This window comes from Hippocampus zosterae, chromosome 9 (genome assembly GCF_025434085.1).
Source record: "Hippocampus zosterae strain Florida chromosome 9, ASM2543408v3, whole genome shotgun sequence".
NCBI classification, from domain to species: Eukaryota; Metazoa; Chordata; class Actinopteri; order Syngnathiformes; family Syngnathidae; genus Hippocampus; species Hippocampus zosterae.
In genome coordinates, this window is record NC_067459.1 from 19,382,598 (window position 1) to 19,407,510 (window position 24,913).

At 43.5% G+C, this 24,913-nt stretch overlaps 2 protein-coding genes across 6 annotated transcripts in view; both read right to left on the reverse strand.

Annotated features, from left to right (window-relative positions):
• Nucleotides 1–4,089: 4,089 nt before the first annotated feature.
• Nucleotides 4,090–24,913, reverse strand: part of hipk1b (homeodomain interacting protein kinase 1b) — a 91,890-nt gene continuing 71,066 nt past the window's right edge. Inside the window, exons 1-18 of one of the 5 annotated variants that reach the window (XM_052076512.1) lie at nt 15,910–16,270; nt 13,659–14,392; nt 13,344–13,535; nt 13,081–13,262; nt 12,880–13,003; nt 12,658–12,777; nt 12,486–12,572; nt 12,192–12,376; nt 11,156–11,306; nt 10,902–11,088; nt 10,160–10,278; nt 9,406–9,540; nt 8,303–8,460; nt 7,493–7,564; nt 7,165–7,338; nt 6,857–7,071; nt 6,639–6,751; nt 4,090–5,705 (exon numbers count right to left, since the gene is read on the reverse strand). In XM_052076512.1, the coding sequence (XP_051932472.1) occupies nt 5,211–5,705; nt 6,639–6,751; nt 6,857–7,071; nt 7,165–7,338; nt 7,493–7,564; nt 8,303–8,460; nt 9,406–9,540; nt 10,160–10,278; nt 10,902–11,088; nt 11,156–11,306; nt 12,192–12,376; nt 12,486–12,572; nt 12,658–12,777; nt 12,880–13,003; nt 13,081–13,262; nt 13,344–13,535; nt 13,659–14,390 (3,441 nt within the window). In that variant the 5' untranslated portion in view covers nt 14,391–14,392; nt 15,910–16,270 and the 3' untranslated portion in view covers nt 4,090–5,210. Of the gene's footprint in view, nt 5,706–6,638; nt 6,752–6,856; nt 7,072–7,164; nt 7,339–7,492; nt 7,565–8,302; nt 8,464–9,405; nt 9,541–10,159; nt 10,279–10,901; nt 11,089–11,155; nt 11,307–12,191; nt 12,377–12,485; nt 12,573–12,657; nt 12,778–12,879; nt 13,004–13,080; nt 13,263–13,343; nt 13,536–13,658; nt 14,393–15,909; nt 16,271–24,913 lie in introns of those variants that run through there. The other 4 variants (XM_052076511.1, XM_052076514.1, XM_052076513.1 and 1 more) reach the window with 4 other exon arrangements.
• LOC127607830 (calmodulin-binding transcription activator 1-like) overlaps nt 20,797–24,913 on the reverse strand; it is a 55,969-nt gene continuing 51,852 nt past the window's right edge. The window contains 3 exon segments of the mRNA XM_052076510.1: nt 20,797–21,460; nt 23,020–23,091; nt 23,175–23,320. Of these exon segments, the coding sequence (XP_051932470.1) occupies nt 21,385–21,460; nt 23,020–23,091; nt 23,175–23,320 (294 nt within the window). The 3' untranslated portion in view covers nt 20,797–21,384.

Here is a 24,913-nt window from a genome sequence, read left to right on the forward strand (position 1 = left end):
GCAAAGGCATCTGGCCCGGATTCGGCATGAAGCTGGCACAGCTGGCCATGAGTCGGCACTGGCATAATGCATGTGGGCCGAACACGGCCCAGGAGTGGCAAAGGAGGCACTGGCTTGACTGTGGCAAACCAGATGAGGGTCAGTTGTGGAGTGAAGTATATGGGACAGAAATCAATTTACAACTCCGGCCCGTGTATGGCCAGCCAGTATTGAGCCACCCTTGAATGCAGTTTCAGATTCATTTTTTTCAACACACAGCCTTGTTTTACAATTGCACACCAAGCAGAATTCCATTCATCACACACACACACACACACACACACACACGCACGCATGCACGCACGCACGCACGCACACACACACACACACGCACGCACGCACGCACACACACACACACACACACACACACACACACACACACACACACACACACACACACACTGATCAATGGGATCAGTTGCAATGTATATATGTGAATGATAAAAGTAAATTGCACATTTGTTGAAGGAAATGTAAGGTGCTTCATGAAATGTTTTGTAAAAGATACATTCATTAAATTTCAACATTTTCCAAATGTTCTTGTGCTTTTTTTATACCAAAACAAAGGAAAGACATGTTGTTTTGGTTGTTTATAGCAAAGTATGGTATCATTTTAATGATCCGGCCCACTTGACATCTACCGAGGCCGTATGTGGCCCAACATGTGAAATGAGTTTGACACCAGTGATGTATAGTAAGGCGTTTTTAGCCGAAAAAAATCCGACCATGTAGAATAAGGTGTTTTTAGCCGAAAAAAACGACCATGTGTAGTAAGGTGTTTTTAGCCGAAAAAATGACCGTGTATAGTAAGCCGTTTTTAGACGAAAAAAACGACCATGTATAGTAAGGCGTTTTCAGCCGAAAAAAACTACCTCTAACCTAAACATAGTAAGGCGTTTTTAGCCGAAAAAACCCCGACCATGTAGAGTAAGGTGTTTTTAGCCGAAAAAAATGACCATGCATAGTAAGCCGTTTTTAGACGAAAAAAACGACCATGTATAGTAAGGCGTTTTCAGCCGAAAAAAACTACCTCCAACCTAAACGTAGTAAGGAGTTTTTAGCCGAAATAAATGACCATGAAAAGTAGGGTGTTTTTAGACGAAAAAAATCAACCACGTATAGTAAGGCGTTTTTAGCCGAAAAAAACCGACCATGTATAGTAAGGCGTTTTCAGCCGAAAAAAATTACCTCTAACCTAAACGTAGTAAGGCGTTTTTAGCCGAAAAACCCCGACCATGTAGAGTAAGGTGTTTTTAGCCGAAAAAATGACCATGTATAGTAAGCCGTTTTTAGACGAAAAAAACGACCATGTATAGTAAGGCGTTTTCAGCCGAAAAAAAACTACCGTACCTTTAACCTAAACGTAGTAAGGAGTTTTTAGCCGAAAAAAACGACCATGTAGAGTAAGGCGTTTTTAGCCGAAAAAAACCCGACCATGTAGAGTAAGGTGTTTTTAGCCGAAAAAACGACCGTGCATAGTAAGGCGTTTTTAGACGAAAAAAACGACCATGTATAGTAAGGCGTTTTCAGCCGAAAAAAACTACCTCCAACCTAAACGTAGTAAGGAGTTTTTAGCCGAAATAAATGACCATGAAAAGTAGGGTGTTTTTAGACGAAAAAAATCAACCACGTATAGTAAGGCGTTTTTAGCCGGAAAAAAACGACCATGTATAGTAAGGCGTTTTCAGCCGAAAAAAATTACCTCTAACCTAAACGTAGTAAGGCGTTTTTAGCCGAAAAACCCCGACCATGTAGAGTAAGGTGTTTTTAGCCGAAAAAATGACCATGTATAGTAAGCCGTTTTTAGACGAAAAAAACGACCATGTATAGTAAGGCGTTTTCAGCCGAAAAAAAACTACCGTACCTTTAACCTAAACGTAGTAAGGAGTTTTTAGCCGAAAAAAACGACCATGTAGAGTAAGGCGTTTTTAGCCGAAAAAAACCCGACCATGTAGAGTAAGGTGTTTTTAGCCGAAAAAACGACCGTGTATAGTAAGGCGTTTTTAGACGAAAAAAACGACCATGTATAGTAAGGCGTTTTCAGCCGAAAAAAACTACCTCTAACCTAAACGTAGTAAGGCGTTTTTAGCCGAAAAAAAACGACCATGTAGAGTAAGGTGTTTTTAGCTGAAAAAATTATCATGTATAGTAAGCCGTTTTTAGACGAAAAAAACGGCCATGTATAGTAAGGTGTTTTGAGCCTAAAAAAACGACCACGTATAGAAAGGGATTTTTAGCCGAAAAAAATGACCATGTCTAGTAATCCGTTTTTAGCCGAAAAAAATGACCATGTCTAGTAATCCGTTTTTAGCCGAAAAAAACGACCATGTGCAGTAAGGCGTTTTTAGCCGAAAAAAACCCGACGATGTCTAGTAATCCGTTTTTAGACAAAAAAAATGACCATGTATAGTAAGGCGTTTTTAGCCAAAAAAACCGACCATGTATATAGTAAGCCGTTTTTAGCCGAAAAAACGACCATGTGTAGTAAGGCGTTTTTAGCCGGAAAAAAAATACCATGTAGAGTAAGGTGTTTTTAGCCGAAAAAACGACCATGAATAGTAAGGCGTTCTAACAGAAAAACAAAAAAACCCCGACCATGTCTAGTAATCCGTTTTTAGCCGAAAAAACGACCATGTGTAGTAAGGTGTTTTTAGCCGAAAAAAATGACCATGTATAGTAAGGCCATGTATAGCGTGGTCGTTTTTTACGGCTAAAAACGGCTCATCGTTCACTTCAAAGAGCTGGCTCTTTGTACCGGCTCGTTCGCGACCGACACATCACTTGTGAAAATGTAGGTGATTGAACAGTCAGAGGTGCTGCCTAAAAGAACCCTTTCTGCACTGAAATACAATGAAAGTAATTTTGATTCCGTTTGCTGCAATACAAACCGGATAATTCAGGAGCATGTTCTCATCCTGAAAAAAACGTAGAAATGGTTCACTCATCAGTTTTAGAAAGAAAAAAAACAAGTTTAAGTCGAGCAAAAGTCAGCAGTCAGGACATACGAATTTCCTTGGAAGTTTCTCTAGCCTTTAAACTGAGAATACTGAATATTGTTGTACTTGATTTAAAAATGTTTTTGTAGTGGTTGATTTTTAACGCAACACGTTATTTACACGAGAAAGTCGTTAACACCAAGAACATCCAAAGTGAATCGTTGCCGTCATAAAGCCGGGAAGATGTATTATAATTCACAATGAAATTTTTATGACCAGTCATGAATAAAGTGACTTACAGAGAAGTGATAAAAGAAATGTGTGGTAAACACTTCGAAGTAATTTCATGCTTGTTTGCACGCTACAATAATGGTTCCGTCCACCTGCGCTTCTCTTCACCTGTAACCCACTCGCAATCTCAACAGGGGCGGTTCTGGATCAATTTTACTGAGGGGGCCGGGCTGCGGCCAGGGGTTTTGATGGGGGGGGGGGGGGGGGCACATTCAACCCAGGGCTAAAAAGACAGATTTGAAATCTTATTTGACTTTTTCTTTCTTCAAACTTTGAAATTGTAGTCATAACATTACAGTGATGAGAAAAAACTGTATTAGGAGGGATAAAATGCAAGCGTAACAATATGCCGTGTCCATCTGTTGAGAATATTCAAGCCAGGGGATGATATGGTACCAGCCTGCCGGGGACAAAAATTGCAAATACACTGAAGCTAGATGTTTTCCTTGCATATAATTATCCAAATTTTAAAAGGCAATGGCTTATATATTGATTCTGTTAAATAAAAATAAAAAGGGAGACTAAAAAAGTTACACACACACAAGCACTTCGTGGTAATTTCCTTCTCTGCGGACTGCTTCTCATTTTCCAGCTCATTTTTAAGTGGTGCAGCGCACTAAAGGGTCCGACGAGAATGTTAAATCACGCACTTTGTTTCCACCTTTCGCGTAGGCGACTCGGCGCGACTGCGTAATCTACGCTCGGAGGAGGGGCCACAGGGGGAGCCAGAATCAGTGCTACAGGGGCACTGCCCCCACCCCCACCCAGAACCGCCACTGACCACTTCGCTTCGTTTATGTGGAATGATATGACGAGACCGGGGTTGTGTTCGTGGTGATTTTATTGCAAACAGTGATGGATTATTGAGCTGAAACATTTCCCTGAATTAGTTCTACAGAGTAGCATCTTTACCTACAAGAATAAAGTCAAATTACACTTAAATACTCAAGACATTACAACACAAAACAATGCAAACACAAACAGGGAAGGATCGCCTAAAAAGCCCACGGTCGCCTGAAGGAAAACATCTCTCTTCTGCAACGTTTTGGCTAGATTATTTTTTTTTTTTAACTCATTCCCATAAGAGCTTGTTACGCACCAGTGAGTAATCAACCAAAAGATATGCCAATATTCAGCAGTTAATGAGTACTGCAGCTAGTGAGCATCCCCAAGGGACAATTATTTTATTTTTACAACAACAATAAAAACTGGCCTTACTTCAATCCATCAAAGAGGTCCTACAACAGTGGCTAGCGGCCGTGTCATTTAACAGGTGTGCCTATGACAATCTGGATTTATGAATCTTTTAAAGAGAAACCGGATCTTTTTTTTTTCCAAACCCAAAAAGCTTTTCATGTCATTTGTCACATGACGATCTGAGTCATCGGGACTTCATAAATACATTCAGTTAAACGGAAATGCAAAATTTTAAAAAAAAAAAACTATTGCATGGTTTATCTGCCCTAAAACACTGTCACTACATAAACACACGATCACATGTGCACTTAAATTAACAAGGAGCCGTCACATTTGGGTCACCCTTCGCAGATTAAACCCCCAACGTCATCGTGTTCCCACCGCACACAGACAAAACGATTTAAACAGAGCAAAAGACATATTTGTGAATCAACGGACGTGGGTCAAGTACAATTATTGTTAGGTTGGCTAGAACACCGGGACTCACTGGATTAGTGTCAGCTAGTCCTCCACTAGCACAGGAAGCGGGCCTAAAAGGGTCATCGCAGCTTGTGACAGGAGCGGAATCTCTCTTCACACAAAGAAACAATGAACCGCAATTCCTAATATGAAGTGGATAAAATAAGGGTGTCATATAATATTTCCTAAGGGAAAATAAATGGAAAGGACAAGCCTCGGGGTGAAAAGCAGCAATCGGATTAAGTGACGGTCGTCCCTTGGTGGTGCTAAGTAAGCGAATCAAGAATCTTATAGGTAGGGGTACTGTGCGAGGCGTCTGGGGCTCAACTGGTAGGCGCCGTACGCCTCCGCCCGCGGCGTCACACTCATGTATGGAGAGGCCGCGGCGAATTGCTGCTGGTAGACCGCCGGCAGGCCGTGCAGCAGACTGCTGACGGAATCCTTGCGGCTGGCCGAGTCTCTCCTGGAGGACGAGGAAGAAGAGGTGTATGTGGCTGCATAGGCGGAGGGGGAGTGTCCCGAGTGTCCGTGGCCTCCGTGCCCGGCGTGGCCGCGGCCCAGCAGCTGCTCCATGACCTGAGAGGCGGATGAGAGGGCGGTGGAGGCCGGGTAGGTGTACAGGCCGGGCCCGGCGGCGGCCGAGACGGAGGCCAGGGCCGACACCTCGGGGAAGTTGTAGTGAGGAGCCGAGGCGGCCGCGGGGAAGGTCTGCTGCCGACGTAACGATGAATCGCCGTGGGACGCCCCTGTGCGCTCCTGAGATGAAGACACCAGGGGCTGCACCTTCACAACACACATTTATGTCAGCATGGGATGCACTCCAAAATAACACTGTGATGAATGAGATAAGCAGATACCACCGCAATGCTTTTGTCGCTTTATGACACAGTGTCGTAACATTCGCAGAACATGTGGCGCTGCTGTGCGTCATTTGCTAAGGTGCCAGTCCATCGTCAATTACAATAAAAACACAAGTGAGATATAACCATTAAAACAGAAGCATATTTTTTATAGCCCACCAACAGTTACATCACTACGCTGCGGAACACAAGATGAGCACGGCCGGCTTGCTGAAGAGAAAAGAAAAATGCGGCAGGTTTGTTTCTGTGCTGATATGTTGAAAATAAAACGTCTGTTGTGCAAAATAAGCGCCACTGACAACATCGCCTCGAGTTTCATGACATTACAGTAGACAAAAAACAAAAAACAAAAAAAAACAAGACATTCAATATCTAATCTCAAAGTAGTGCTGCATTTCCAAGCTTTCCCAGAAGGTGGCTCTCCGGAGCATTCACATCAACGGCATTTCCACTGAAGGATACGTTCATTTAGCACTGTTAGTCAAAATCCTAAAATGGATTAAACGACTGGCTAAATTGTTAGTCAAAGTCAATTTGGATATGTTAAATAGATATATAAAGTGTCAAAAAGAAGTACGAAAACCTTCCTCATTTCAACTTTGCTGCTTGGCACCAAGATAATAATAATAATAATAATACATTTTATTTATAAGCGCCTTTCAAGACACCCAAGGACACTTTACAATAACAAAAAACTCAAAACAAGATGCCGGCAGACAGCGCGTGGCAGGGGAACCTCCAGCGATGATGGCAGGTGAATTTGTGAGTGGTGAACCAGGAATAAGCGGTTGTACACTGTGGTGTTAAAAGTGCTTATGTGATATTTGCCGTCTTAACATAAAAGTGGCCCCCTCACCTGGCTGAGGTTTAAAGGGCGTGACTGGCTAAGCATCAGCCCATGTCGCTCCAGGCTCTCCCCCGAACTACTTGGCTGCTGATGGGACATTCTCTTGGGTTTCATGTAGTTCACTGGAATTGATGGGGAAAAAAAAGTCATATGTGTTAACTACTGCCACTTTCAACGCTAAAACACCCTCAAGGGTGCGATGGCTCAGGATTGAGGACGCGTCTCACCAGTTTCTGAGCGGCTACGTGAAGATGCTCCTCTCTCGGGCGCCTGAATTTTGATCGAAGGCGCCACCACGGCCAGAGACTTGGCCTGGCGAGACGAAACGGTGCTGGCTGCGTTGAGCGTGCGGGGATGCGGAGTCAGGGGGCTGGCAGTGGACGAGTCGGAGTCGTGCACGGTCACGCAGCTGATCACATTAGTGCGTTGGCCCAATGTAACACTGTGGTCAAAAGACAATTGGATTTCGGTCACGATCCACAAGGTTCTGCTGGGTAAACCGTTTTTTTTGGTCACGCAGTCATCGGATGCTCACCTGGCAGGGTGAAACTTGCGCTCATCTTCCGTGTCGGTGTCGCTGTGGATTGTTATGATGCTGACCGCCGGGCTGGGCGTGTCAGAGATGACGATGGGCTGCGACAAAGTGGCCATGAGGCTGGACGACGTCACAGCGTTGGTGCTGAGCATCGACGACGTGGTGGCCACACCCCTAAACGTAAGCATTGGAAGCAAAAACTAAGCTCCTTCGTGCTAAAACCTACTAAATATCAAATGCGGTTTCTTTCAAAACACTAGTTCATAATAATGGATGAACTGAGTCATTTGCAGCGATGATCCATATTTCACATTTCTTGGTCACCGACCTATTTCTGTTCTCTCCTCGCCTCGCCTTGACCTTTTTCCTCTCTTGCTGAGTTTTGGTTTGCGTTGTGCTCCTAGCAGGGTTAAGGGGAAAAACAAACTCAAAATGAAAACATGAACAGTGTTAAGTGCTGTGCCACAGAATCACAATATTAATCAGATTGTTTGTATGTTAAACACATGCAACGGATGACCATTGGAAAGCAAAGGAATAAAATAAAAAGATGCATCCAAAAAATGCACAAGGTAACTTCAATTTATTCCTTGTTGCAACAGTATCTAAATGACATGTGTCTCCTCTTTCAAACCACATCACCATTTTGTTGGTGCCACTATCACGACTCATTAAATTATATTTCTAAGAACGAAGCATTTTAACAGACTAATTCCAATCAGAAATTATTTTCACAATTTGCTAAAAGAGTGAGACATTCTTGAAAGAGATTGATTTCATTTTAATGCTAAAAAGGCAATTAAAAAAAAATATACATATATTCATGGATTTAAAAAGGCTTTTTAAGAAATGCAGGAATCCCGTTAGTAACCACTTTTAAATTTCACATACTCCAATTGAAGAAAATACTAAAAACTAGCCTGGGGCTGGGAGCAAAATTTGATTTCCAATTTCGATTGTTCTACCCCTTATTTTTCTCCCCTTCTGGGATTGCTTCGTCTCTCCAGAAACCAAACTGCTCTTACAATTGTATTTTGCCTTGGAGAAAGTCGCATATGTTGTTTAGTGGCAGGCATTACCTTTTCTGATACAGACGTAATAAAAAATGGTCGAAATGAAGATTGCCCGGTGGACATACCTCCAGTTGTGTCCCTGCTGGGCAGTGGCATCAGAGTGATGGGAGTCCCGTGGTGACTCCGCAATATTTGTCTGGTGAGCAGAGCTGTGAATGGCGACGCCGGGGACCTGCTGCCATGATGACGGGATGAGAATTTGTTGAGTTCCGGTGGGCCAGGCCTGCTGGGAGAAACAGCCAGGAGAGTCGCATTTCAGTCCAGGGTTTATCAGACGCCATGGCTTGAACAAGTCGGGCAAACGAGGCCATGCTGAGAAATAAACCCAAAGACTTCTCAAGGCAATCGAGCCAATCTCGGCTGCAGGCAAAGCACAGGATATAAGCGAGCAACCTTTCCCAAGCCATTCCCTTATTTATTTATTTTTTAGCACGGCCCTGCAACAAAATCGACAAAATGAAATCATGCAAAGCACAAACACTGAAGCACTGGAAACAGACCGGGATGTGTAAAAAAAAAAAAAAAGAAAAATGAAAACAAAATAAGTCAGGGCGCCTGTTAAAGAAGAAACGGGAGTTAGTCGCTTTTGTTAACTGACAACAAACGGTCTGTCTGCAGCATGCCATATGTCGAGGGGGCTGAAATAGAAAGTGTCAAGAGTGAAACCGGAGGGGAGTTTGACGTGCTTTGGAGGCGCACCGTCCTGTGCTGAAATCAAAAAGGAGGACGGGACACGAGAAGCTGCAAGCAAAGCGCAGAGCAACTCGGCAACGCATGCGCTCCATGCCCTAAGCACACCTATGGGGAAAGAATGTCACAGTGTGAGAATGACGCGAGGAGAAAAAAGGAGTGAAAAGATCAGTCCTTTAACATCCTGTGTTTACTCAAATGTGTATCTAAAAATCAAACAAAATGTCGGCAGGTGGTAGTCCAGGTGCAAGATCATCATCAGAGCACTTGACTCCACCAGCAATTTTCCTACAAATAAGCTCAATTGCAATAGAAATATTGTGTAGCTTTGAGTAGAACATCTAATGTGTGTCATTGTGAAGACTGAGATTCAATGTGTGATGCGGAGACAGAGGGGAGAGCAAACCAATGAAACAAAAGTGGGAAAAGAGAGAGACACACGACGCCTTTATCGGTATCGTTCTTGGTGGTTCTTTACCAGCACCGTAGCTGTGTGCTCCAAGAGGGTGGGCCGACCCACCCCAGTACCTAGCCCCACGGGTAGAGAATACTGCGAGGCTATGCCTGACGTGGGTGGGTGCAGGGTGGCCACCATCAGGGGTGTACAGGAACCCTGGAGGACGTGAGGGCATAAGGGGAAGGGCAAGGGTGAGAAAAGTATAACGGGGTGGCCGTGTGATTCAGAGAGCAGATCAACCCAGCGGCACGCGCCATCCGGACACTCAAACTGCAATGTGCAGAAAAATCAGCTCTGTTTTTAGCTGAAAACCAGATCTGTGGCTAAATGAGGCTCAGCGCGGGACGCGCCCAAAGCCCACGGTGGCAGTCACATCAGTTGTGGAAACAGAAAATGGAATTAGTTGAGACGCAGAGAGAATCATCAGAGCGCTGAGGCCATATTCCTGACTTCACAGCATCATTATCGGTCGAGATTTAAAAGAAGTCAGACCGCTTAATTTTGGGTTCATGAATGAAACGTGACCTTTGGAGGAGATGCGGGTGACACACGATGACGCAGCGGTCAACCAACTCCGGATACAAGAAAGCAAACTGTAAATCTTTTGTAAATCAACCCCCCCGCTCCCCCAAACCTGCCACACCAGCACTTAAATTGCCAGAAAACCACCCAACATAACTGAAAACAAGCCACAAAAGCTGATGAGTCAAATATTCTGATTTCTTCCAATCGGAGGATCAGACATCGGACATGCAAACGCCCGCCGAGCGCTTACCTGCGTGAGCATGCTGGGCTGGATCTGCAGGGACTGGGCAGGCTGGTTCTGAGGTACGATAGGAACCGAGTTCTCCATTCTCACAGGGAAACTGGAGCTCTTGCTTGATGACTGCAGCCCTGCACGTCATTTCCACATAATGATACTGCGGAACGTCTCGTAGAAGGACGTTTGATTCAGAAAATCCTGAGGACGCTACAATCGCAATACAGTGGTGACTCGACTGACCCACGCAGCCTTGGCTATTTGACCGTTACATTCTACTCCATTGCGATGTCAGTTTGAAATAGATTACCGGTACCTGGATTGTTCGAGCCCAACACAAATAGTTGCAACTAATGCGGACAGTGAATACAAATCACAGGCATATATTATTTATTCTCTGGGAAAAAAATATTATTGCAGCTTTTGTTGTGGATGGCCCTTTGTGCTTAAATCATCTGTCTGTGTTACACTGCCCCCTGGTGGTCAAAGTGCGCACATCAGAAGGAGGAGCACGGTGAATAACTGACAGGCATGATATGATGCACAAATTGGTCTTTCCTGTATGTTTTTAAAAAGTACAATATTGCCACTTTTCCTACTAGAAACACTTTTGTGGTGTTTTTCTAGGGCTTAACGGATTTTCCATTCAGTTGAATGGGGAACGACGATTAATAACATGAGACTTCCGAGTTACAAACGTGGCCACGGCACAAATTTAACCTGACAGCAGGGCACCAATTTGTGTGCAATCCTTTACCTTGAATGGTGGAAGGTGGGCAAACAATCAGAGTCTGCTGGAAGGGTTCTGCCTGGCTACACAGCCCAGCAGGACGCGTTTGAATCGGAACACTCTGTTGAGTCAGACCGGGAATGTTGATGGTCGCCTGCTGGTACAACGCCGGCTGATAATTTAGTAAAGGCACCGCTCCCCCCGCAGAAGGCACCTGTTGGACATCCGCGAGTTAATACATTTTTACATGACTTGTTTACTCGAGGATGTGCTGAGCTTGCCTGGTTATGCTGGTTGAGTTGGCTACTGAAGGTAACAGTCAGGTTTCCTGCCGCAGCGCTGGGGACGGCATTGGTGGAGTAGAGAGATTTGTTGCTGTCGTAGGTGCTGCGGCGCTTGCAGATCTCCATGTTCTGGAAGCACGACTTCACGCTGGGGAGTCACAACATTTCATTTTCTTTGAGGAAGCCGTCCAGAAACCGGCACCGCGAGCAAAGCAGATGTGTACTGGCCGGTGCCAGGGAAGAAAACATTTCCACAGGAGGCGGAGCATTTTTAGAAACTTTCCACTACATTCTCGTGGGCCGTTAAGATGGGGAGGGGGAATTTTTGAAATTTTCCAAAGTGGAAACTTTCCATGGGAATGATGGAATTGTACTTGTCAACCGAGGGTAATTTCATGAAAAGGCATTCTATTCAATCGTTTTTTTCATAAGCAGACGTCCATGCAAAATAATTACATTAAAAAGCATGGCATTCCAACAGATATTTTTTTTGAGCAGAAAGTTAAGTGTTCCAAATATTTGACTGCACAATCAATGTTGTGTTAAAGATTACTCTTCAGCGATCCAACCGATTTAAAACTCATTCACTCCCAAAGACGTTTTTTAATGTCTTTTCAGACTTGGTCTAGATTTGGGTGGTACTGAATAAGTTAAAAATGAACAAAAAAATCAACCCCCATCAAGCGCAAAACTATTTTATGTCTTATAAGATTGTCTTTCCTGGACTATTATGTCTGAGATGTGCTGAGCCTTGGCTTTTTGTGCTTTTCAATCCGGGTAAAAACTAAAAACAATGCTTTTTTTTTTTGTCCCGTAGCTTAGCTTAATGTCTTTTAGACATTTAAAAAAAAAAAATCAATGTCACTGTAATGTACGATCTTTTTGTCATTTTAAAAAGTTGCTTCTTTTTTTACTTTTATTTTGAAACGGCTTTCTGAAAGAAGTCGTTCTACGTTCGGTATGACAAAAAGCAAAGGTTGGTCTCCATCCCCCGCGAATGTGAGGGATTTACTGAACAAGAAGGCGCACTTACTGAGAGCTGTGTGGATAATCCATGAGGTGGCTCATTGTGACGAAAGGGTGACCCAGTGTCTTGGTAGGCGTGATCCTCTTGTCAGCGTCCAGGCGGAGCATCCTCTTCAGGAGATCTATAAACTCTCGTCTGTCAGCTTTCTCAGCCAGCATGTCGGTCCCCTCCAAATGCGATGAAAGGTTGACCTGGGGAGGAAAAATAATTTGTTATAGCTCAATGCTGTATACAGTTCTCTTATGGCATACGATTTCCATGACAAGATTCCACCCCCCCCCCCACCACAAAAAAAAGCACCTGCATCATGTCATCCAAACAGTTGAAGATGTATTTTCGAGCTTCCTTGGATTTGATGCCCATCTCCATTTCGTGTTCTGATGGTGTCTGCAAAAGAGATGTGATCACGTTATCACTCAAGATCTTTCACAACCCACATAAGCGTCTGAATGAGCGATGCAGGTTTATTGACCTTCAGTCTCCAAAGTGGGTAACTCGAGTCCGGTCCTCGGTTGAAAAAGCGGCTGGTTTTCGTGCCTGCACTCAGTAGGTACTCAGCTGGCAGGCCTTGAGTCTGAGAAATGTAGCGAATCTGGGAAGGGGGAAAAAAATAAGGTAAGTCATTTAATTGCGTGAGGGGAAAACACTGAAAATGTTTTCTTGTTTTCAGATTAGCTTGAACGGTGGGACGGACCTGATCGTACTCTGAGGCTCCGGGGTAGAGGGGCCAACCCAAAAAGAGCTCCGCAATCACACAGCCCAGAGACCACATGTCGATCGCCTCGCAGAATTGCAGACCTAAAATGATCTCAGGAGCCCTGAACAGCAAAGCGGCAGTTAGCGGGTCGAGCATCGTGACGTCACATCCTGGAGGGTTTGTGTCGACATGTGATACCTGTAGTAGCGAGACTGCAAGTATGTTGAGCACACAGCCTTGGAAACGTGGCTTGCCGAGCCAAAGTCGATGACCTTTACCCTGTACGGCTGCCTGAGGGGGTCCACTAGCATAATATTCTCAGGCTTGAGGTCCGCATGAATCAGTTCCAAGCTCTTGAGCTTCATCAGTGCCGTGGCCACCTAAACACATCAACATTCGTCTGGCTGCAAACTTTTGATTTTTCTTCCAAAGAGCTTTTGAGCGGGAGAACATCTGCATACCTGCTGTAGGATCGGTCTAATGTGCCGAAGCGGCAGCGGGCTGAACTTGCTGTGCTTGAGAAAGTCATACAGGTTTTGTTCGAGCATCTCAAACACCAAGCATGTATGACCCTTGTGCTGGAAGCACTCATACGAGCGCACAAAGTTGTACTCGTCCGCATTCTCTGCACTCAGCTTGTTCAGGATTCCCACCTGGTTGGAACAGGGAAAAAAAAATTAACTCAAAGAAAATGACTATACATTTGTCGTGAATGCCATATGGAGGTGGAGATACAAAAATTGCAATGTATGCAAGTATACGAGATGAGACGGTACCTCGATTTGTCCCTGGCGAGCATAGGAAGGATGGTTCTTTAGAATCTTAATTGCCACAATCTCATTTGTACCCCTCTTCCAGCACTTGGCCACCTGGCCAAAGGTGCCCCTCCCCAAGAACTCCAACACTTCGTAGCTGCAGGACACCGAGCAGAGGATCTCGTGCTGCACCAGCTGATAGTCGCCTTCCCCGTTGGAGCTACTGCTTTTGGTGGTTGGGGCCGAGTGAGGTATGGATTGGCCCGTGCCGCCTCCTCCGCCACCGCCCGTACGAGTGGAGAACGTCGCCGCCGGCGCGGAGAGCTCCTCCAGAATTTGCACACTGCCACAGCCGCTCCCACTGCCCTCATTGGTCTCCTCCAACTTTCTCTTCTGCCCGTGCCGGTGTCCTCTCGTCTCCGAGGCCGTCTCCACATGAGCGTAGGAAGAGGATGTCGCGTGCTCGGCGACGCGCCGACTGGAACCCCGCGGAAGACTACCGGTGCTATCAGCTGCCCGAACCACCACTTGACCGCGAGAGCCCGGCACTGTTGGGGGGAAGACCAGGGACGGTGCAAAGGGTGGGACGGCCATGGCCGGGGTAAAGGTATACGCAGACTGGCCGGCTATGGAGTTGTACGCTTCGGTAGTGGACACGTCCCAAACATTGTTCTCCACCTTCAGCTTCTTAACACGGCAAAAGGCACTGGAGGAGATGGATGGAGGCGAGAAAACTTGCAGCTGTGAGGTCATAGCTGAAAAAGAAACATCACGTTTTAAACACTGAAAGAAGCTAAGCCACATTACCGAATGTTTTCAAAATCAGGGGTCCTCGATTAAAATATATACAATAGGCCATAAATACAGCGGTGCCTTGACTTACCAGTTTAATTCATATCAAAAACACACTCTTAACTCAGAACATTGAAATAATGAAAATGCAATTAATAGTTTCCAGCCCCACAAAATCAAAATACATGTTTGTGATGTTTTTAAATAAGAAAAATTGTGTTCTACAGTACTCTTCTTTATTTAAAAAAAATACAACATAATGGAGTGTAAATAATTAAACAGTCTGTGCATCATGCTTTCATGCTTCCAAATGCCAGTAATTCAAAGAAAATACAATCCCAATTTGAAATGAGCAATTTTAATATGATTATGCCACAAATTTCAAGCAAGGAAATGATTATTTACTCAAGAGAAATTTTGCTTTAACATCCAAACAAATCATAGGGTGGCCACCGTTTTGCAAAAGAGCCATCCCATTGGAATCTGACAATCAATCCAACACCATGTCACATGATGACATTTCTTCTCGTTCCTCCTACAGATGCATTCTGACTAAAAAAATTAATGAACATTTAAGCAACCAGAAGAACTGGAAACGCATCTGAAAAGATTAGCAAAAGAAATCCGAATACCAGTCAAGACAAGAAGGCATTATGCGTGACGTTGCCAAGTATCGTTTGAGAGAAGGGCGTGACTCTGAAGATTCTACTTTCTGTAAAATGCACATACTCAATAGGCTACAACCATGACAGAAAATATGCCGTTTCAAATAAACGAGAACTGAAAATGATGGATGACACACTAAGGCCGTTTTAAACAGCGTATACAAAGACATGGTCCATGTGCGACAACTTAAAGGGTGGCCTCGGAGACGATGGTAAGTTTAGCGAATCATCCACATTGTGAACATCATCTTTTCCAGATTAAAACACATCGGCAGTATTAATGCTTCACACACATGCACATATGACATCCGACATGCATGCATTTCTGGGCCCAGTCAATGTACACATAGTACAGGATTAAACTGCCATAATGGAATCATTAAACCAGACTAGTGGCGTCGATTGAAAAAAATAAGATCCAAACGTTAGTACAGTGTGATTACGACAGATTTACAGCGTCAGTTGTTCGAGAATGCAGACTTTGCAGTTATATTGGGCCCTACGTTTAAAGCCCAGCCAGGATCACAAAACATCCGACGATAATCACACCACCAACCGATTAAGAGATTGGTCTTTTCTTTTTCTTTTTTTAACTGACAATTGTATCTCAGTCGAGCCTTGTGCGGATATTTGAGAGCAAATCAACAGCGCTTCGACATTGAACTCGTTAAGCTGCTAACCAACTAGCTTAACGTAACTTTGGAGAGCAGACATTTGGTGAAGGGATTCAAATGAGCCTCCGAAACAAAAATACAGATCTAAAATAGATTACTGCAGCGATTCGGAATGTTGTTATGAAGGTGTACGTTACATACCGGGCGGTGTGTGCTCGCGCAGTCAGAAAAAGGCTTTGCCCAAGGCTTCAAGTCCCCACTGCGGCGATCCACTGGAGCGGCGATGCAAGTAGCAGTTGCTAACATGAGCGATCAGGCCTGCATTGTTTTCTCAGTCGAGGGAGCGCTTGACAGCCACACAGCACGCTACTGCTCCGAGTTTACACGGGCAACAGCCGAACATCGCTTTATATACTTCAATACAAATCTGCACTACTAAAATAAACACATCTGTCGTTTAAAATATTGGCTATGAGGTTCTGTAAAACGCTCCGTCCGGGAGCAGAAAATCCCATTTCATACCGGAAAAAAACCCCACGTCGTTATATCAGCTGCGAATTTATGTCATTTCCGGTTATTACCGTAATGTTCATAGTCTAAATAAAGATGAAAGAGAAGTACTGACTATTATGATGAAACAAACGTCTGAAAGAGAATCTTGGACTGTAGCTTCATCATAAAATATTGCTATAAATGACGCCATAGTTCCAGAAACTGCCATATATCAGTTGGATAGTCGTATTGATTCGCAAGGACAAACGCATACGTTATATTTTACGGTAATACAAATTGACGTCATAGTCTTCCCAGTAATTTTCCTGTGGACCCTTCACATCAGGGTCAGCTCAAAACCTTAACGTTCAATATGAAACATTTCATCCATTCAAAGAAGGACATCACGTTGATGAAATGGAATTTGAACCAACCCCCTCCCCCTGCTTTCCCCCCTCTTTGAATCAAAATCAGAATTAGAATCATCTTTATTGGCCAAGTATGTCGAACATACAAGGAATTTCTCTCCGGTATAACACGCTGCATTAGTATCATCGTAAACAAGGACATGACAAATAGGTATGGAAGGACATTTCGTAATGTAAGTGAAATGTCCTGGCACATTTGTCCATTTGTTTTAAAAATGAAATGCCGCCCTAAAGCACAAAAGTTTGCCCACTTTATAGTCATAAAACAATTGAATGGAATTGTTGACAAGCGTAATTGACTAAAGTATCCTTTTGTTCCTCATGTAAATGAAAAAAAGAACATTTGAGGCCCTGTCATCATAAAAAAACAAAACAAAAGAAAAAACCAAACAGTTAACAAGTACAGATAATCCACCAATTTCCATTTATTATGCTCAGGGTTGCACTTGATTCCAGGCGACAGGGAAACTACAATTGGTCTGGTTGCAACATTGCTGGTCACTCACACCATCAATGAGTGGAACTGAACAACCATTACCTCTGCATAATTTAGTTGAGTTAACCACTACATTATTAAATCTATTTGACTGCTGCATCTTACTTTTTCATACATTTATTATAGTCCTCAAAGGACTTTATAAAAACTCAAATGGCCCCTTTATTGGAAAAAGGTCCGTCCCCTCTGATACAACATAAATCTGAACAAATATCAGACAAAGACACATTAAAGTGCAAATTTTCCTTTTTTATTCTGATTTCATTTTACAGCAGAAATTATGTAAAGCATTCAGAGGACATTTTCCACATATAAGGGCAATATTCAAAACACTTTGCATGGCCTCAGCAACAAAATATTCTCTTAAAAACATCAACTGTTTTGTGATGCTTGTGCATGCAAACCAAAAAATTAGAACGGAGGAAGTCAAAGTAGGCTACAAAAGAAGAGGGATGATCGTCATGGAGAACACAACAGCAGGCAAGGTTGGAATAGCGCAGGAGATGAGACAGAGGGAAGACAGGGGAGTGGACAGATCGAAGTCTTAGCTTATCTATGAGGGTCTACCATTCTAGCATGCAATGTGGTGTTTGGGCACGCCGCCTCAGAGACAAGGCATAAAAGGTAATGCAGGTTCCATTCATTTTCCAGGCGCACCATTGGGAAACAGAGGGCATTTCTGCTCATTTGCCAGTAATTGTCTCACTTGTATCTTCAATTGTTTTAATCTACTTTTTTTATGTGATCTCTTGTGTTCTTCTCCCAGTTAACATCCTCTCCCTAAACACAAACATAGTGATCTCTGGGTTAGCCGTTCTGTGCGCGAGGATATTGCGGTGTGTGCGTGTGTGTGTTTGTGTGTTTGGAGTGTCTAAAAAGGAGCTGTGGTGGTCTGGGAGGAGTGTTTGTTTGAGAGGTTTACGCGGAAGACATTTTTGAGATGTTCCAAATATACATAACACTGGACTTACTAGTGTTTCAATCAAAGAAACACATGGCTGCAACTTAGAGTATTTTGAATTCCTTACATTAATCTTGTGCGTTTATGACCATTAGAAATCACTCAATACTTGTTTTTCTTTTCTTGTAGAAAACAAAAAAAAAATGACACATGTTACAGTTTAGATCAAGCAAACAGATCACATTCCCGCCTCACAAAATGAGACTTTATGCTTGGAAGAGGGCCACTTGAGAACCACAATAGAAAATGAGAGGATTCTGTTTCATAGATAAACAAACCCGGAGTATCCCTAACGTATGGAATACACATGCATACACAAAGCCGTGTGTTAGCAATGAGTTAGTGACACTCCACATATCATCTCCCTGTTCTTCAACCCTGAGTAAAATCTAAGGGAGAGATTGAACTGTTCCCAAAGACATAAGCACAGAGAGAAAGACTGTGGCCTTCTTGTTTTTATGACTGTGTACACTCGTGTGTGTGTGTGTGTGTGTGTGTGTGTGTGAGTGACATGGGGTGAAAGGAAAAAGAAAGAGCGAACGGGAAAGAGTGTACGGGACAGTCCTTTTGTTGTCTGGAAAACCGCTGCGTTCTTAATGTCTGCTGAATGCTACGAGAACATTTCCCATGCGAACCTGTGCAAGGAAAACAGGCTCTGACTCCAAGACAGTTTGATTGACTCGTGACAATATCTTACACAAAGAAAACCGAAGAGATTTTATGCTTTCAAATACTGAACGATGCGCGCACACACAAGCGGGCAAAAACGATCATGAGCATTCATTCTGACCTCTGACAAATAATCGCACGGAACTCGCAACGACTCCAATCAAGTCCAACACTGTTATTTTTCTTGTTGGTTTTTTTTTTAAACACACCATTTAGGAGAAAGAAAAAGGTAACTGGCAGCCATTCGGAGAACATACAATAGCTATTTTCCTGATATGAACTTGCACTTTGCTGTTATTGATCAGGCACTTCCTAAACAGAGCTTTCCAGGGTGCTTAAGCACGTGTTACGTAATAACGGCAGTGACAATGGCGAGAAGAAGGATTGAAATGATATGTAAGGAGTGGGAAGGAGACATTCTGCTCGACTGAATGGTGAGAGCGCTTGAAACGTAAAGTAGCATGTTGCTGAAGCACAACCACATTTTAAAGAATGTAGCACCCTCTTCTTGCCTTTTTTTTTTTTTTGGGTCAACGCGTTCACATTTCAATGATCGTTGTCAGCAACTCTTCATCACCGTTATTATTTCAACAACTGCATCTTCAATGTCATCCTCTAGTCGCACTACTACTGTTCAGCTATTACTATCTCGTCTACTGTTTATAGTCTTGTGTGTTGCCTCTGTGCATCTTACTGATATCTTTTGGGTGTTGTATTCCCCCCCCCCCCTCCCACCCTCCCCCAACAAAACGTATTAGGCAAAATAGCATTCATAATAATTGGCACTACTGGCAAAAAGTGTTTGATTTTTGCGAGCCAAGGAACAAAAGCACAACGTGTAAATGTTTTGTCTGAAAGGTCTTTGTTTCAGATAGCTTTGTTTTCCCACTTATTTAATTCTAACATTAGAGTTGTCATTTGCATGCTTGAACAAAATGTTCTTTTTCAGTAACACTTATACTGGATACTCTTAAAGTGAAGCCGTTAAAATCCTCTCACAGTCCATAGCCACTAACATGTTTCTTTTTGTTGTTTCTGCGTCTTAAATATCATGCACATTACTCAGTTTGTAATATCTACATTATGTACAAGCAATACAGCCGTCCTGTGTAGCCAGGTCTTTAATGTTTAAGTTCTCATTATGGGAGTAAAATAATTTATAATCTTAAATACAGTCCTCATATGAAAAAGTTTCAGGGTCCTCGTATCCCCTTACCTCGTCGGTTTATATACAGGAATATGCAATAGTCCAAAATATGGATTTGAGTGCCCGCATGGGCTAATATGGGGATCAATGCCCTGTATCGGGCACGGTTCTAGACCCGTTGTCCTGTACAGAGTGAGCAGAGACCTCTCAGTGTCAGGAAGAAGTCAAGGCAATGTTACTGTATGTTACTCTTCCCTCAAAAACCACAGCTAGGATTTAGAGGTTCACGCAAAGAACAAACTAACAGAGACATTTAACCACCGCAACATGTCGTATTTTAGCACACAAGGGGGGAAACCAGTCTCGAGCTGAACCATTCTTAAATAAATAATTAGACCCTAAATAAATAAACTTTGTTGTTGTTGTTGTTTTTTTTCTTTAAAAAAAAGCACCCCAAAATGTCATTTGTCCTTACACAGTTCACATTACGCAGGGCAAGGATAAGTCGATGAGAACAATCAGACACAACTCCACATAGAAATACAAAAGAAACAACACGAAAGCAGTTTGGCAAGCATGCAGGAGCCCGCGGCTCAAACACATGCATTGAATTGAACAAACACGGACACCACGTTGGGCGAGCAAAGTGCCGCCTCTGAGAACAAACTCCATACAAAGTCCATGTAACAAATTAAGACATCGTTAATTCAGACCTCCGCCCTCACGGAAACAACGCTCCTCTTACATTCAAGTGGTTCCTCCCCTTTTGATCAGGTGACTGATTGATCGGCTCGTAAGTAGTTGTGAGTCGGACTGGTTGGTGATTTTGTGGTGACGCCGCGTTAACAGGATGGTTTGCCTCGAGAGCTCTTCGGCATGATGGAGAGGAGGAATATGCAAAAAAAAAAAGAACCAGGAAATAACTTGCATGCAAATGCAACATAGACAAAAGTTTTTTTTTGGTTTATGTTTTCTCATCCTTTCATGGATCAGTGTTTGGGTACAAAACGCAACGGGTTTTGCATGAGTTCGGCAAGCCGGGGTTTGCCTTTGGCGAGTGAGCCCAACTGAAGCCTTTTCACCACATCCGGGCGGCGCCGCGCCGTCGCCCAGCCGTCGCCCAGCCGTCATCCGCTTCCTCCCGTTTGGAAACATACCCATGAAGAGTGCAAAAAATGCCATGAGGTTAATGCGATGGCCTCCCAGTGGAACTGCGGAGGAGGATCAGTGCTGCGGACAGAGCCAGATCCCTGGGCTCGCCCTAGTAGTCTGTCTGTCTGTCCGTCTTGTCGGTCAGTCTGTCTGTCTGTCTGAGCTGCCATGATGGACACCTATCCTGTCCTCCGTCTGTCAGGGAAGCTTCTTCCTCTCGAGAGAGGACAGGATAGAGGGCGAGCGAAAAATGGGGGGAGGAGAGAATGGAAGGAGAAGGAGAGGGAGGCAGGGAGGAAAAAGACAAAAAAAGGGGGGAGAAGAGGATTGCTCACAGGGTAAGTGGGCTGTGGGTGGGGCCTGGCGGTGGGTTTTCAGGACCCCTGGCCTTTTTCTGCTCTCTGACCCTGGTGTGAAAACACATATCGGGAACACATTAGGGTGTTTTTTTCCCCCCCTTTTCTTCTTTGTGCGTGTAAATGTTTGCATGTCTGTTTTCATCTACAGCAGGGATGGGCAACTTAAATACTGGAGGGGGGCCACAAGAGTTCATCAGCGCTACCGGGGAGAGCGGCGGTCACATACTTCCACACTCTTCCCAACCAAATGTATGACAAAAATGTTATTTTTAAACACAGACAAAATACGTGCACACAGGCAAAATATGTGCCATTAACATATTTCATTTTTGAGAATACATTTGCTAATGCATGTAGAAAAAAAAATCCACAAAGGAATCTCCTCCCCGATTTTGAAGCAAATCTAAATAATCACATACCGTGGTCCCCCACCCCCAGTGCATTGAAACTACAATTCAATATTTGTGTCCATTTTTCCACAAAAATCAACCTCAACATTTTAATATTGAGGCACTGTTTGTGTCTTGCAAAATCTGCAAAAAATAAATCTATCTATCTATCTATCTATCTATCTATCTATCTATCTATCTATCTATCTATCTATCTATCTATCTATCTATCTATCTATCTATCTATCTATCTATCTATCTATCTATCTATCTATCTATCTATCTATCTATCTATCTATCTATCTATCTATCTATCTATCTATCTATCTATCTATCTATCTATCTATCCGTCATACTCACATTGCCATCTAGTAGTGATTAGTGATATTACACCATAAAACTACAATCGACCTCTGCTGAGTCGCATTTTCACAATGTTTTTTTTCATTTAAAATTTTGGATTTTCCTAATTTTTCAAGGAACTCCCGTCGCATTTCTCCCCACTGTTTTTGTGGAAAATGTAAATGAATGTCTAACAACGTTTTTTGAAGGATGTTTTGGGTTTGTAAAAAAAAAAACGGGGAAAAAATATTGTTATTCTTTCAATAATTAACCAAGGGGTGATTCTGTGGTTGCATGCCCTTCACAGGTCAACAGTTGCCCATCCCTGATCACCAGTAATTATCCACAGACTATTTTTTGTGAAATCTCCTCCCCGAAATCCTATCCATCCCCCTCAAGGCACCCAAAAAAAAAAAAAAAGGAGACAAGCAAGATAGTTGAGTCTCCAACTGATGTCATGCCCCCAGGAAAACCATGTGCAAGAGTGCTCCTCTATCTATCTGTCAGTCATGCAGAAGTAGCAGCATCATTCCGCAGTCCTCGACGAGACAAGAAGAGCGAGGGAGGGAGGGAGAGAGAGAAGACCCTCTCCTCCCCCTACATGCAAAAAGGCACCCGCCAGCAGGAAAGAGGGAGAGAGAGAGAGAGAGCGAGAGAGAGAGAGAGAGAGAGAGAGAGAGCGAGAGACTGTGGGGGGAGGAGACTCACCCGCTTCAGGGGCCTATGGTCCATCAAAGGGCTTCGCAGGAACAGTAAAACAACAGCAGCTGTTAGCACCAATGCCCGTGCGGCAGTGGGCTGTGAACGCGTGTGTGGGCATTGTGCATGGTGTGTGTTGGGTGTGCGTGCACGTGCGCGTTGATCTAAATGGCTAACCTGTGGCGGCATCGGAGCAGGAACCTCAGGATCTTGCGTGCAGCCTGGTTCTGTTTTTTAGTTAGAAGGTTGCTGCGGGCAAGGGCAGAGGTATGAGATTTTTTGGGGGTGGCAATGACTGTGAGTGATTGTGTGTGTTTTCCCATTTTTAGTACCTGAGGGAGTGTCGGTAGGAGCGGTAGTATTGCTGTATGAGGACTGCTGCTCTGCGACTCTGTTGGAACTTCCTCTGCTCATGGAAACTCCGGAAACGACTCTGGATCAGGATGGCTGCCAGGGTCATCCTCTTATAAAGTGCATACTGAAAGCAGCCATGTTGTAAAATTTTCATTCAACAGTATCTACTTAACTTTAATAATACATGAATCATGCATTGTCCTTAGTCGAATGTATTATTTTTCATGTACCGTATGTAATTGTAATTATTTTGTGGCATTGCCATTTTTTTTTTCCATTTTGATATTTACAATAAATTGACTGCACTTACTTCAGTAATGAAACGGCTAAAAAGAAGAATACATTTTTTTCGTCAAATGGCTAAAGTTTAGCCATTTGATGAAAAGAAAATGCTTGGCCGCTAAACTAATGCAACACATATTCCAGGACTCTCAATAATCGGAATGTTTGGTGGGCATTTCTTTCTTTGCGACGACAACACAAAAGATACAAGCGATGACAAAGAAGGAAAATATGGACATGCAGCATGTTAAAGCAGTCTGTGTCCTGGCTCCTCAGTTGACAACTAAATAAATAAATATCCATCCATTTTCCAAACCGCTTGATCCTCACTAGGGTCGCGGGGGTGCTGGAGCCTATCCCGGCTGTCTCCGGGCAGTAGGCGGGGGACACCCTGAATCGGTTGCCAGCCAATCACAGGGCACACAGAGACGAACAACCATCCACGCTCACACTCACACCTAGGGACAATTTAGAGCGTTCAATCAGCCTGCCATTTATATTTTTGGAATGTGGGAGGAAACCGGAGCACCCGGAGAAAACCCACGCAGGCCCGGGGAGAACATGCAAACTCCACACAGGGAGGCCGGGGCTGGAATTGAACCCGGTACCTCTGCACTGTGAAGTCGACGTGCTAACCACTGGACTACCGGGCCGCCCCAATAAATAAACAACTAAACAAAAATAAGATCAGAACAGAAGAAAATGTTTTAAATTGTGGCCTCTAAAAAGGGCAATGCCTACAGAGACCCCCCCCCAGCGCACCCGCTTGGTGTTTGAGCAAATTTGCCATGCGGTGGCTCTTTTGGCGCATGCATCTCTGTCCGGGCTGCTCTGTACAATACGGTTATGTCATAAATCGACAATAATAATTCAAGCAAAATGGAATGTAGACTGCAAAAACAGCTGGGCATATGCAAAGTGACTTGGATTCTATTTCCTCTGCCGTTACGGCACCACCTATCATTACACCAACATTTTTTTTAAACTGGCCCGAAATAGCTCATGTTAAATGTGACTCAAAACATTGCCTATTCGGCTTTGAAGGAATGGCAACGGTTCTGCCCAGTATTTATGTTGTGTTATAAAATCCCTTCCACCAACTAAAGCAGGGGTTCTCAAACTTTAGAGGGGGGCGGGAAATCATCATAATGTTATGAGGAGAAAATAAAAAAAATAATGAGAAGTCACTTAAAAAAAGAGAACAAAGGACTATTTTTAATCAGGATAAAAAGCCCTAATATTTCGAGGATAAAATAATGTTTTTTTTTCAGCAGGCAGCTGTAACATTATGATATTAAAGTCCAATTTAATAAGGGGAGAAAGTCTTATTTTAACATGTGATTTACTCGTAACGTTACGCCTTATATTATGGAAGAAATGTCCTTACTCTCATAAAAGAGGAATGTATTCGTGAAAAAAATATTTCTTTTCTTTT